The sequence below is a fragment of the Adiantum capillus-veneris genome, chromosome 17, assembly GCF_014529385.1.
Source record: "Adiantum capillus-veneris isolate H3 chromosome 17, ASM1452938v2, whole genome shotgun sequence".
NCBI classification, from domain to species: domain Eukaryota; kingdom Viridiplantae; phylum Streptophyta; class Polypodiopsida; order Polypodiales; family Pteridaceae; genus Adiantum; species Adiantum capillus-veneris.
Genome location: NC_140947.1, coordinates 76,835,419 through 76,848,860, shown reverse-complemented (window position 1 = coordinate 76,848,860; position 13,442 = coordinate 76,835,419). Strand labels below are relative to the sequence as shown.

Here is a 13,442-nt window from a genome sequence, read left to right as displayed (position 1 = left end):
TTGAATTTTTTAAACAAGTTTTAGGGTAATTACTGACAAATGCTTCAAATTTTGACTTAGACACCAAAAGAGTTGTGAGCATGCCCTTATTTTCTCCGCGGTTAGGGAAATTGTTTTTGGCAAGTCCTACTCTTCTTGAGTACATTCACTATCTTGTATTGTCAATGGGCATTCTCTAAAGGTCGGTACTTTTCTAGCACTAGTATGGACAGTCAGGTGGCTAGCTAAGGTAGTTGGTTGGGTGTATACAATGTGTGTGTGTGTGTAATGAGGCGAGAGATTGAGATGGGGGGATTGAACCCACCGCCTTGCCCCACCTTACTAGGCAATCAAAGATTATATTGTGAGGGGAATTGAGCTCAAGTTTGCGTATGTGTGCATGTGTATGTGGCAAAAGGAAGGGGAGACAGAAAAGAGAGAAGGGGGGGGGGGGGGGGGGAGTTCACGTCTCCGGATCACATCGAGAGATTGAGACGGGGGATTGAACCCACCGCCTTGCCCAACCTTGGAAGGCAATCAAAGACTATATTGTCAAGGGAATTGAGTTCTTTTGCCTCACATTTCCGTGTGTGTGTGTGTGTGGCAAAAGAACTCGTGGTGAACTAGGGGCGAACTAAAGGCTACCGAGTTTAACCATGGGTCATCACATTGCACAACTATCAAACGGTCGAGATCACTCAAAGTTCGCGATGTTAAATAGGCACCATGGATGCCCTTTCGAGGACCTCCCATGCAAAGCAAAATAGTGAGAGGGGCTTAGGCTTAAAGCATCTTTTGTCTTTCCCGAAAGGCAAAAAGAGAGGGAATCCCAATGATACCTTTTGAATATTGTGATTTGTGGTACATCAAGCTTTTGCCTTTTAATGCAAAAAGAGTGAGTGTTTGAAGAGATGAGCATAGCAAGCAAACTTGTAGACGGTACCATCCTCGTAGTATTCACGCTACCTTATTCCAATTTCCAACTTAAAATCTAGCCTACTAATGAGGAGGGTCCTCTTAGGTGGCCATCTTCCATCTTCACAATAAGAAGGGTGACCCTTTGATTAAGTCGCCATTTTGTTTGATTAATACCAAAGCTTTCAGCATTTCACACACCATTTCAATTCCTTCCTTTGGAGCTTCCATGGTATGATTTTCAATCAATTCTTTCTCAATTTTTGGCAAGTAGTTCTCTAATTCTTATACTCTTCAATTTGAAGAGGTTGTGTCCCTAATTACAAGAAGTTTTGGACAAATTCTCACAATAATTCCCACATTGTGACTTACCTCAACATCATGAGCTTATGTGAGAGAGGCACCGCATACCTAGCTAGGTACGATTGGGGGCAGGGGACCGCCGGCCCGGTGGGGGGGCCGGCAGTCCCCTGCCCCCAATCGTACCTAGCTAGGTATGCGGAGCCTCTCGAGCAGAAGCTCAGGATGTTATTCATTGTATGAAAAACACTGGAAAAGACTCCGTTTTCCTACATGAGAAAATTTCTAAATCTTCTTGTGTAATTGTATGAAGGTTCTATTGTCACTAATATGTTTATAAATTTGCATACTAGCCATTTTCCTGTTGCTTCTTATATATCAAAAGGCAAAAAGATTCAAGCTATTTTGCAAATAGAAGAAGAAGCAATATACTAATCAGGTTTTAACATGGGGTAATTCGGTTTGCCGAATTAGCAATTGTCGCCAATCGTGCACGAATAAGTTTCTAAAGTGTGAATGAGGAGGTAATCAAGAGTACCCAATCAAATACTGTGAAAATTACTTACTTATATTTCTGATCATGACTTGAGTCTTGTACACATGCAGTTCATAGAGTTCATCACTATGGAATATGTATGCTCAATGTTTATGTGTGCATGATTAAGTGATAAAAAATTCAATCAAATGCTAATCACTGTATGGTTGTGTTATATATGCCCAAATCTAATTAAAATAGATCAAGTGATCAGCAAGCAATCAATGCTAATCATATGTATGTGTGCATGATCAAGTGATCAAAATTCTATCAAATGCTAATCAATCTATGGTTGTGATGTATTTGCGCGAATACTATTAAAACAAAAGCAATGGAAGCCTTTTGTACATAGAATTCAATGAAGCTAGGACAGATGAGCTCCTTCTCTTTAATTGTCTAACCACTGGGGGGCTACTTGTTGGAAAAGCAGGCTAATGCAAGGTCTGGCATGGGGGTGGAGGAGGGGTGCAAAAGCACATTTTTGGAGCTGCAACGCAAGAAGGCGCACCGCTACATCGTGTTCAAGATCGAGGAGAACAAGAAAGTGGTGTTAGTGGAGAAAGTGGGTAAAGTGGATGAGAGCTATGATGATTTCTGTGCCTCCTTGCCTGATGCTGACTGTCGCTATGCCGTCTACGACTTCGACTTCGTCACCGAGGATAACTGCCAGAAGAGCAAAATCTTCTTCATTGCCTGGTCAGAATCCCTTACTGGGCTGAAACTAGATTGCATGGGTGAAAGAACACACATATTTCTGCAAGTGACAAGGATCATTCCTTGAGATTGCCAGTGGGCTGAAACTAGCATGCATATGCAAGAACACCCAATGTGTGTGTGTGTGTGTGTGTGTGTGTGTGTGTGTGTGTGTGTGTGAGAGAGAGAGAGAGAGAGAGAGAGAGAGATACCAGCATCGGCTTTAGCTATTGTAACTTTGTGTAAATGTGGATCTAAACACCTAGATTCTTAGTCATGACATTTGGAAAGTATAGAGCTTAATTAACAGGCTTTTATTAACCCCACATGGTATGTATGTGAGATGCATGAGCAAGTAGGATCCCCGAGGTTTTCACTAAAACTCCTGAAAATTAGTATGGTGTCACAGGAGTGTTAATGAATGTTTAATCATGTTTGTGATCACGTTAATGAAATCCTTGGCTATTGTATGGTGTCACGGGAGTGTTAGGAAGAGAGTCATAAGTGTAACCATTTCTAAGGGACAACCAAATCAAGTAATTATATCCTTGTACAAAAATTTGGCCTCATCAATAGGTGAGTCCCCTGGGGTAGGATCCAACAATGTGTGTCCAGTGTCATGTTAAATCCTCTTGAGTCCCCCCCCCCCCCCCCCCCCCCAAACACCCCACACACACATTTGGAGCTCCGCCAAACACAAGAAGATTTAGAAATATTCTCATGTTGGAAAACAGAGTCTTTTTCAATGTTTTTCATACAATGCGTAACATCATGAGCTTCTGCTTGAGAGGCACCACATACCTAGCTAGGTACGATTGGGGGCGGGGGACCACCGGCCCCCCCACCAGGCCGGCGGTCCCCCGCCCCCAATCGTACCTAGCTAGGTATGCGGTGCCTCCCTCGCAGAAGCTCATGATGTTGAGGTAAGTCACAATCTGGGAATTATTGTGAGAATTTGTCCAAAACTTCTTGTGAAAAAAAGGGGGTCAAATTTTCTCATAATTTTATGTAGGTCTCCGGATATCGCGAGGATCCGCACAAAGTTTCTCTATGCCACTTCAAAGGACAAGTTCAGAAGAGAGCTTGACGGTGTTCACTATGAGATGCAAGCTACTGATCCCACTGAAATTGGTATTGAAGCCTTGAAAGAAAGGGCTAACTAAATGTGATTGCAAGCTCCACCCCTTGAAAGGAGCTAGCTAAGCACACTCAAGGACAGGTTGGTGTGAAGTTGGACACAAAATGCAAGTGTTAATGCTATAGACGGAGATGCTTGGAAGTGAAAGACAATGAGTTGTAAATCTCTATTCCATACCTTCATATGCTTGTGTTTTCCAACAATTATGTCCCAAATTGGTGCTCAGAGATTGTACCTAATTTCACTTTTGAAAGGATTATAAGTTTCTCTTTAAGACCCATCTCTGTTTTGAAAGTTGCTCTCTGTCTCTTAAACTATTTTTTTCATAGGTTTTGGCAAGCTAAAACATGCCTTAGAAAAGAACAGAGATAAGCATACATTCTTGTGTGAGTGTTTTTAGCTTGCAAATTACACAAGAAGTTTTGGACAAATTCTCACAATAATTCTCACATCGTGACTTATATACCTCAACATCATGAGCTTCTGCGAGGGAGGCACCGCATACCTAGCTAGGTACGATTGGGGGCAGGGGACCGCCGGCCCCAGTGGGAAGGGGGGGGGGGGGGGGGGGGGGGGGGTGGTCCCTTGCCCCCAATCGTACCTAGCTAGGTATGTGGTGCCTCTCGAGCAGAAGCTCATGATGTCATGCATTGTATGAAAAAGACTGCAAAAGACTCCATTTTCCTACATGAGAAAATTTCTATATCTTCTTGTGAAAGGGTCCCTCCCAACATTCAATGGGCTATGTGAGTTTCTCTTGTTTGTTTTAGAATGCCCATGTGATTCTTCACCTTGTTTGCTAATCTTGTTAATTCTTCCTTTCATGAAGCTTAATCCTGATGCATGAACCAAAGAGTTTTGAGGATGAGAAATGTCATGAGCACTTGATGTAAGAAATAAAATTCATAAGATGTCTAATGAGCTCCACTTCTGCAATCACAAGAAGTTTTGGACAGATTCTCACAATAATTCCCACATTATGACTTACCTCAACATCATGAGCTTCTATGAGGGAGGCACGGCATACCTAGCTAGGTACGATTGGGGGCAGGGGACCGCCGGCCCGGTGGGGGGGCCGGGGTCCCCTGCCCCAAATCGTACCTAGCTAGGTATGCAGTGCCTCCCGAGCAGAAGCTCATGATGTTATGCATTGTATGAAAAACACTGGAAAAGGCTCCCTTTTCCTACATGAGAAAATTTTTAAATCTTCTTATGAATCTATTTAGTTGTGTAAAAAACCCTCTATAGGGATTTGAGAATGATGAAAGATAAAAAGGCCTCTCGGAATAAGAGGCTTGTTCGGGGACCATTGAAATGGTGTTCCCACAATATGATTTTTTGGTTTACAAGTTAGGAATTCTCATTGCAAGTTCGGTAAAACCATGCCCGCCGAGTTTTTCCTTCTTAACGAATCAATGCCATTGCCAAGAATTTAGAGCAAAATAATGGGGAGCTTTTTGAGAATCGACATAGATTAATCTGATGAATTAACTTCACTCCAAGCAAGCACTATAATTGGATGATCAATGTACCGAGCATTCTAATCAAAACTCCAATTCTCTTGATGGTAAATCAGATCTCGAGTTTAGGCATAAGCAAACACAAGAAGATTTAGAAATTTTCTCATGTAGGAAAATGGATTCTTTTCCAGTGTTTTTCATACAGTGAATAACATCATGAGCTTCTGCTCGAGAGGCACCGCATACTTAACTAGGTACGATTAAGGGCAAGGGACCACCGGCCCCTCCCCACGGGGCCAGTGGTCCCTTGCCCCCAATCGTACCTAGTTAGGTCTGCGGTGCCTCCCTCACAGAAGCTCATGATGTTGAGGTAAGTCACAATGAGGGAATTATTGTGAGAATTTGTCCAAAACTTCTTCTGAAAGATTTGTTACATCTTCAAACCATCACATATTTACAAGTCCCATAACTTAAAACAATTTCCTAGCACATTGAAAATGTTTTGAGGCAGAAGCTTTGTATTTGTATAAATGTCAAAAAATATCGCAAAGTTTATGGACCTTAAAATGCATTGGCTTTCATCTGAAAGGCACTTTCAGGCATCCATATAATAGGGCATCTTTTCTCCCCCATGCTACCCCTTTGTTATGCTCTCTCTCTCTCTCTCTCTCTCTCTCTCTCTCTCTCTCTCTTGCATACATGCATTACCATAAGTAGTTAGTATGCTATTTTTTCAAAATGATGGTTACCTATACCTAGATGAATCCAGGATAAGCACAGATTCACCTTTATAGGAAAGTGCAAGGTACAACCTCATGGTAGTCATCCACAAGACAATGTAACCATCAACTCCATCATGCATAGTATTGACTAAATACTACGACATGCATAGTATTGACTGAATATTACGACATCTCCATTAACGTCGTCAATACTCGGTGTAGAATGAGGTACCAATATATGCTCCCACACACCCAATGAGATCAATTATCATATGTAGAATGGTGGAACCAATGATTCTGACGATCACATGCGCCAATATTTGCATCACACCTAAGCAATCCTCAATCGCTGGTACTTTTAGTAGATATCACCCCATGATTTTTTTTTCTTTGGCAATTCCAAGAGGGATAGATTATGTTAAGCTAAATCGAGAAACTATACATAAGATGTCCTATGAGGGACAAAGATAATAGAAGGTCTTGACAATACTTTCTTGTTAGTAATTTAACATCCTCCGAGGCAAGGAAATAGTCAGAGGAGGAATAGCAAATTAAATGTAACATGCTGATACACAAGCTAATAGCAACCTTGTGAGGCCTATTGCTATTCCTTTCTATGAACTCCACGAGACCAAGCTTTTTACATGGAAGCTTAACCCAATACAACCAATCGAAACATAAAAACATGGGTTGCCACCACATGAAGCTCCCTGTCCGTGAGCAAGCTATGCCAACACAAGCCCAAAAAGGAGACAATTCCATACCGAAAACAAGTGTTTCCTCCCAAAGAGAGGGAGCAGGCTAGCTACTCACCTCTCGAACCCTAGCGCGAGAGCAGAACTTGCTTCTCTACACTATTGAACCCGCTAGATGCCACCACAATCTTTTTCACTTCTTTTTTGCAATCAAAGGAGGAACTAGGAATTTCTTATGCAACTTTCTATAACCCTTGTATTTGGCAAGGGAAGATAATGCACAACAAAATTTACTCAACAAGTAAGATGGCATGTGTTTCACTTGATCGACGACACCCTTCACCTATCCAAACTTGCCTAAGTGAGCTTCATGGTGACCACATCATTGGGTTCAAAAATGGAAGGAAATGAAGCAAAACTACTATAGATACAAAGCAGAACAAAATGTAATGAGTTCATTATGCAATAAGATTAAAAGTGAGTGGTAGAAAGGATCTTCGAGTTGTTCTACATCTACTAACATAATATGGCAGAAAGGGGAGCCCTTTACACATGTCGTGATCTGCACCCTAAAGGCTAAAGTCCAAAACTAAAAAAAGCCCCTTTGCACACGATAAAGAGGGAGAGAGGGGGAGAGAGAGAGACCGCCGAAGGCGGCCGGCCGTACTATATCTATTAAAAAGGGGTCTTCTAAAATGGTTGCTTGTGCCTGCTCAACCTTCACCAACTTTTTACCATAGTCCATTGATTAGCAACAATTGAAAATAACGCTTAATTTATGTACGTTCTTATTATAAGTTGCATGCAAAGCAAGTGAAGATGTAAACAAAGTCAGACAATAACACTACCTCTCTCATACCCTTAGGTTCGAATAATGAGAACTTAGCACATGAGTGGACGCATGTAGAAAATAAAATTCACTTCCTTTGATACGACAATAAATATGAATAAAATCTACCATCCTCCTCACACTGAAGAACAGACACCGAGTCTGCTTGACCATGAAAAAACTCATTATTTTGCTGACAACTCTTGATATTATTTTAATTTTGCTGACTTTGATTTTCGTTATTTGTATGTAATCTGTTGCTTAACAACTATACCTACTTCCAATCCAAGCTCTCTCATCTTACGAATGATTCGTTTTTCGAATCTTGCTGACACTTTAAGACACCAACTTATACAAAACTATCCAAGCATGTGATTTGCACCAACAAAAAAAAAGACCCAATTTGTGGTCAGTCTCATAAACTTGGTTAAAGAAGAGCTTAAGAAAATTGTCAAAATAAGTCAATTTCCACCTGCAAGGAATATTTGGAGAACAATTCAACATTCATATTTCTTGACACAAAGGAACAATAATTTTGCACAAAAAAGCCCCATTTTGTTAAAAACAGGATAATATGTTTTAATTCAATGGATAAGAAAGTTACCATAGGATTCCGAGGCTTCCAGACAGCTGGCAATGGCAGCTCTGAGTATATTTACACAGACTGGAGATTGAGTTTGGCAAAGTTGCCCACATCCCCAGAGCCGAGAGGACTTGCGGAATATGCAGATCAGAGGTAAGTGAGGGGAACTATGATGCATGTTGAGCCTGAGGGCCTTTACGTGCTATCACCCATAAGTGGCGCAAAGGGTTTGGATGCGAAACATGAAATGCTCGTTGGCTGCAAAAAATAGGGGACACCAAAATTATGGGCGGCATCCATCCCCTGCCCAAGGCAGCACCCAAACGGCTCGAAACAGCAGCCCCGCAATAGAAGGCGAGTGGCTTGACCAATCTACTGCTTTGGAGATGGCTCCCTTTTTCTTAAATCAACTTTTGCGGGTGTATATTGTATGTAAAGAGAGCCTGCACATTTTCGCAATGTAACAGCAGGCACCCCTTTGCTGTGTAAGCACCCTGCGAGAGAATACGGAGCCGTACACTACCTTGTTCAGATAACAGCAAACTCAAGAGACTGTAGTGTGAACCCTCTGGTGAAGGGGATGTAGTAGTGGTCCTCTGGAGGAAGTCCTTGAGCGGGGACTATCATCCGCCACTAGAGTTAAGAGTGGCATTGTGACTCTCTCTGGCAAGTAAAGCCATGAAAAACATGGTTGTACTCCGTTCTCATATAGCTTTGCCATCCCCAATGTAACCATGTAGTCTTCTCAACTTGCTATCACATTGTTTGTGTGCATTTTCCTGCTCGCCATGAAGGAGCACACCACTAGAAGTCTTGAGTAAAAGTACCAAAGAAGGATCCGTTGCGTAGATCTATTTCTTGATACTGTAAGCTACTTATTGATGTGGCTTGTAAGAAGAATGGCTTCCTATTCATAATCCTTTCCGCAACAGCAGATTTTCTTACAGACAAAGAAACAAACAAGAAAATAGCAATTCTGTATTGGAGCTTCACCAGCCATCAATACTTGTTACCACATACCACAAGCTAAACAGTGTTGCAGTGTTGAAATTTAACGACCCCATTGATGTGTGAGCAATTGCAAGTGACAAAATCACAAAGATAACCTATTAAGTGCACCTTACATAGCATGATATTGATTGCCGCATCAAAAATACATTCACCCGTGTAAAGAATATACAGTTAACCATATAAACAAGACATAACTTGTACTGCAGCTCCAAGTTATCATCAGAATGTTAAATTTAAGGCAACAATTTTTTTGGATGTTAATGTCGCATTACTTGCTGGAGAGGGGGGGCCAATGCCGCATACCTCTCTTGCGCAACAGCTTCGCTTTTTAGTCCACGGATTTGAACTTCCCTGTATTCCTGGCAGAATGCGCACGGCCAGCAACAACAGTGCACAATACAATCACAGCCAGGGCGTCGCTTCATCCCATACCTGGACCGAAGCTTGTCGCGATAGCCATATGAGTAGAGCCACCCACACGACGTAAATTGCTGAAGGATATACCAAACAGTGGCAGCAGCCACACAAGAGGTAGCACCGTCGTCAAGATGTTCTACAACCTTGCCAAACAGGACACAAGGGCAGCAACAACCAAGGAGACAAACGGTCGGGTCTGAGCAGCAGCCACAAAGGCTTGTGTGCCAGTGAGGATGTGAGGGCAGTAGTCCTACGGGGAAGCCGTATACAACAGATGTGTCGGATGGAGGTTCCATAGATGGGTACTGTACGGCTTGGACATGTGATTGCAGAGGAGGGGCAGAAACATGCCCTGATTGATGATGATGAGGATGAGGATCTAGCACATACCTTTGATCTGAGGCATACCCCGGTTGATGATGATGAATGTCGGTAGGTGCAGAGGAAGAGGGTTTCCCTTCTAGCTTGCCCCCATCATTGCCTGCAAGTGGTTCATATAATTCCAACGGCGGTGCGGAAGCCTGAAATGCCATGTCCGCTCAGATCGCAAGCTCGAGGCTTTAATTTATGTGTGTACGTGCAGTTCAAGGCTCAGGCTTCAAGCACAAGAAGTGGGTGCCTATTTAAAAGAAAAAACCACGGTCCCCCACCCCGTTCAGGGCTAGGAAAAAAAATTACATTTTTCCTAATCGAAGGAAATAAGGAAATTCTACCGGTTGTTTGGTCAAAATTTGAAGCTTTTGCTGGTATTTACACTAAAACTTGTGTAAATTTGCCGGTTTTCTTCAAGGCAAGCACAAAATCTACCCGGGATTTTATGATTTTAGCCGGTTAAAATACACTACACCCCGGATTTTTTCTAACATTGCTCCAATTCATTTTAGATAGGGAAGTCGGGCTCCTTAGAGCTGAGTCGCCCAGCTCTGCATCATTGGCTAGACATGGTAACAGTCACGCTCGTTTCCCTCGTCCAGAAAAATAGCTTAACCCCCCCCCCCCATTTTCCAAAGTGCTAGCAGCGCTAACATCCGCGTTCGACTTCCCTGCCTTCATTGTAGCAATTCCCAAATTTGGAGAGCCCACTCTCCCCACTGCCCCTGAGTGCGACCCGGCTCTTAGACTGGTTACACACTGAAGGAGCGTGCGCTATTTTCTATAGGCAAATCCAATCATCAAGATGCACATCATCTTCGACGCCTTCTACATGTTACACACTGCCTTCCGTAGATCGACGCCATATCCTACCTGTAAGCCAGTGTAGAAATGGATCGTGCTCTCCAATCAGCAGTGGCGTAACATCAAGCTATGGTGGATGTAGCCTTAGCTTAGCCACGGAGTTAGGGTTAGGGTTAGAGTGATTAAGATTAGGGTTAGGTATGCCAAGAGCAACAACATTAGAGTAGGGTATAGACACAATGAAGTAAACTCAAAATGCAAAGATTAATTGGAAAATAGCCTCTAATATAAGCTTGGTAGTTTACATCCATTGGCTTGAGAGGTTGTATCTTTTCCTATTGGATCAAGTCATCATTTCATCCATCCTAGTAGGCTTTGGATATTTTCCATGTGGTGCCACTAGTGTGGGCTTACCCTAACAATCGCCTCCTTAAGCCAACTCTTGGGGAAAAATACAAAGATGTCATAATCTTCATGTCATAGTGTACTCCTAAGTTCTGCTGATACATCTCGACGTAGTACATGATTCCTCATGGCAGTTCTCATAAAAGATTCTTCGTCCATGGTTCAATAGTACTCATCCTAGGGTCACAAGGTAGACCTATGGTAATACAAAATAGTTCATGTCATAAAGTTTTAATACATTGAAGAAGAGAGGTAGTCATTGTCGTCCCCTTCAGTGTCTTTGTCTTGGTGTCATAATGTCATTGTCATCATCTTCATCATCATGTGGTCATATTGTTCTTCTTTATTGGTCCGGTTTGTCAAGGATGCAACCTTCATGGATAACGGTAAAAAATACATGCATACCAAATTTGGTGCTCGTGTGTGTGTTTTTCATGATGGGCGGTCTTACCGTATACATGATGTATATATAAGCAGTGTTTAAAACCCATAACATGGTGCATTTGGATACAAATACTACATATATTTCTTCTATGGCTTGTAAGAGCCAACCCTTACTGACACTACAAAAATAGAGCCTAGTGAGGTCGTTTGATCTTAAAGGAAAACAAACCCATAGAAAGACCTTGGGGCTGTCGAGAATAGGTATGATTGGTTTGAGCTACATTCGAGTGTCGGAGATGCTTGAGTTGCATGCGTAGTTATTGTGAATCATGTGGAAACCCGGGCTTGCCCATGAGAGGGATTGTGCAAGGTTTAATGCTGTGGGAAATGCCTTTAAAATCTTGAGCTTCAAAGGCTTAATGAATGAAGTGCAAGTGTCAGTGTCACATGTACTGTCGTCGGTTGCAAGCAATGTGGGCTAGTAGTAGCCAATGCTTGGGAATCGATGCCAACCAGCGCTCATTAATGCCATGAAAAACTCGGTGTAGTTGATTGCGAGAGGGACAATGTTTACGGCAATGCACAGAAAAGGGCCACTTGGCGTGAGGCTTCTTACATCTTGAGCTTCGATAGGCAACAAGTTATCAAGCAAGTGTTAACACAAGTTATCAAGTAGTCCCTTGGATGATTAAAACACATAGGCACTTGAACAATGAGCTAAGCATGTTGGTAGGTCATGGTCGCTGCCGCACTTAGAGTAATGGCGACTTTATGAGTCCAACAAGTGTTAAGCCAGTGCTGCGTGTGATGCTCGTGTGATGCAGTCATGAAAGCAGGGTGAGACAGCGAGCTTAGCAAGCAGGTCTATGTGTTGAAGACACCCGCCTTATGATTAGAGAAGGGGGATGAGAGTCGGCTACGCACAGGGAGCACGGGTTGGTTATGTGAGCAACGACAAAAACGTGAGCAAGCAGTGATGTGGCGCAGTTGTCAGGTGGTGGGCCACAGGTGGTGGGCCACTGACGGGGCAACGCTTGAGAGGCTAGCCAAGTGATAAGGGTTGTAGGTGATAGGTATGTGGGCTCTAGCTAATTTTGGCATGTTATGAGGCACCGCTCATGTAGGGGCAAGAATGCACGATCTCAAGCAAGTTTGAAGCTTAGTGAAGCCGGGTCCCAACAAAAACACTTTTCAAGCGTATTGATGGCACTTGTTTTGGATTTTAGGCCACACACCCTTAGACATTCAAAATGGGTGCGCACATTCTCACTCTCTCTCTTACTGTGGGCACATGCATGGTGCTGATGGCTCAACGTTTGAGTCTTGAATGTCACCCACCTATACCGGCAAGATGGCACTTGTTTTAGATTTTAGGCCACACACCCTTAGACATTCAAAATGGGTGCGCGCATTCTCACTCTCTCTCTTACTGTGGGCACATGCATGGTGCCAATGGCTCAACGTTTGAGTCTTGAATGCCACCCACCTACCGGCAAGATGCGCACATGCTGCAGCCCAACCACTATCATGGTTTTGAAAACGCAAGTCAACTCCTACGTGTCATGTTGTCCTCATGTCGCAACCAATGAGGTTTCTTCCTCCAAGTAAACGGCGGTCCACTAGGGGTGACCGTTTAGGCTACCATTCTAACATTACGATGGCGTCGCTGAGAGTCCTAATGGCTGGGTGCAAGGGCGTGGCGAGCCTGTGGTGGGCTCAGAGTACTTTTTCTTTGGGAGCCGCTCCTATGCATGTGTGTGTAGGCTAAAACACACACACACACACACACAATAATTGCGCTTAAAAAAAAAGGTGATCACAGGTGCAATTAAGAGATCTTGAAGAGTAGTACCCGCACACACAAATTACATTAAGAAATCTTTAAAAAAAAGCTTGCAACTTAGCATGAGTGATTATTGATGCAATAAAAAATTGACTACAACTTTAATAAAATGCAATGCATAGAAATCAAGATTAATCAATCTCAAGTGTGGGTAGTGGTTCTAGGAGCATATCCCAACATCTCAAGTGAATAAGTCATGATTAGAATGGAGGCTTATTAGACTAAGGTTTAAATGGAGAGAGATGATGACTAATAGAGAGCATCATCTATGCTCTGATAGAGCTCTGATACCACTTGTGGAAATGGATCGTGCTCTCCAATCAGCAGTGGCGTAATATCAAGCTATGGGTGGATGTA

At 42.8% G+C, this 13,442-nt stretch overlaps 1 protein-coding gene and 1 pseudogene across 1 annotated transcript; one reads left to right on the top strand and one right to left on the bottom strand.

Annotated features, from left to right (window-relative positions):
- The first annotated feature begins 989 nt into the window (after positions 1–989).
- On the top strand, positions 990–3,785 carry LOC147437514 (actin-depolymerizing factor 11-like). Its single transcript, XM_086487027.1, has 3 exons — positions 990–1,126; positions 2,160–2,425; positions 3,435–3,785. The coding sequence occupies exons 1-3, from the start codon at positions 1,124–1,126 to the stop codon at positions 3,583–3,585; spliced, it is 420 nt and encodes a 139-aa protein (XP_086343153.1). The 5' UTR covers positions 990–1,123; the 3' UTR covers positions 3,586–3,785.
- Positions 3,786–8,934: 5,149 nt separating this feature from the next.
- LOC147437513 (cell number regulator 10 pseudogene) lies at positions 8,935–9,888 on the bottom strand (annotated as a pseudogene).
- Positions 9,889–13,442: the final 3,554 nt, after the last annotated feature.

Bases quoted from the DNA above. Each gene is read 5' to 3' on its own strand.
- LOC147437514 (XM_086487027.1), top strand. The intron at 2,426-3,434 runs GTCAGAATCCCT...AATTTTATGTAG, and splicing joins AAAATCTTCTTCATTGCCTG to GTCTCCGGATATCGCGAGGA.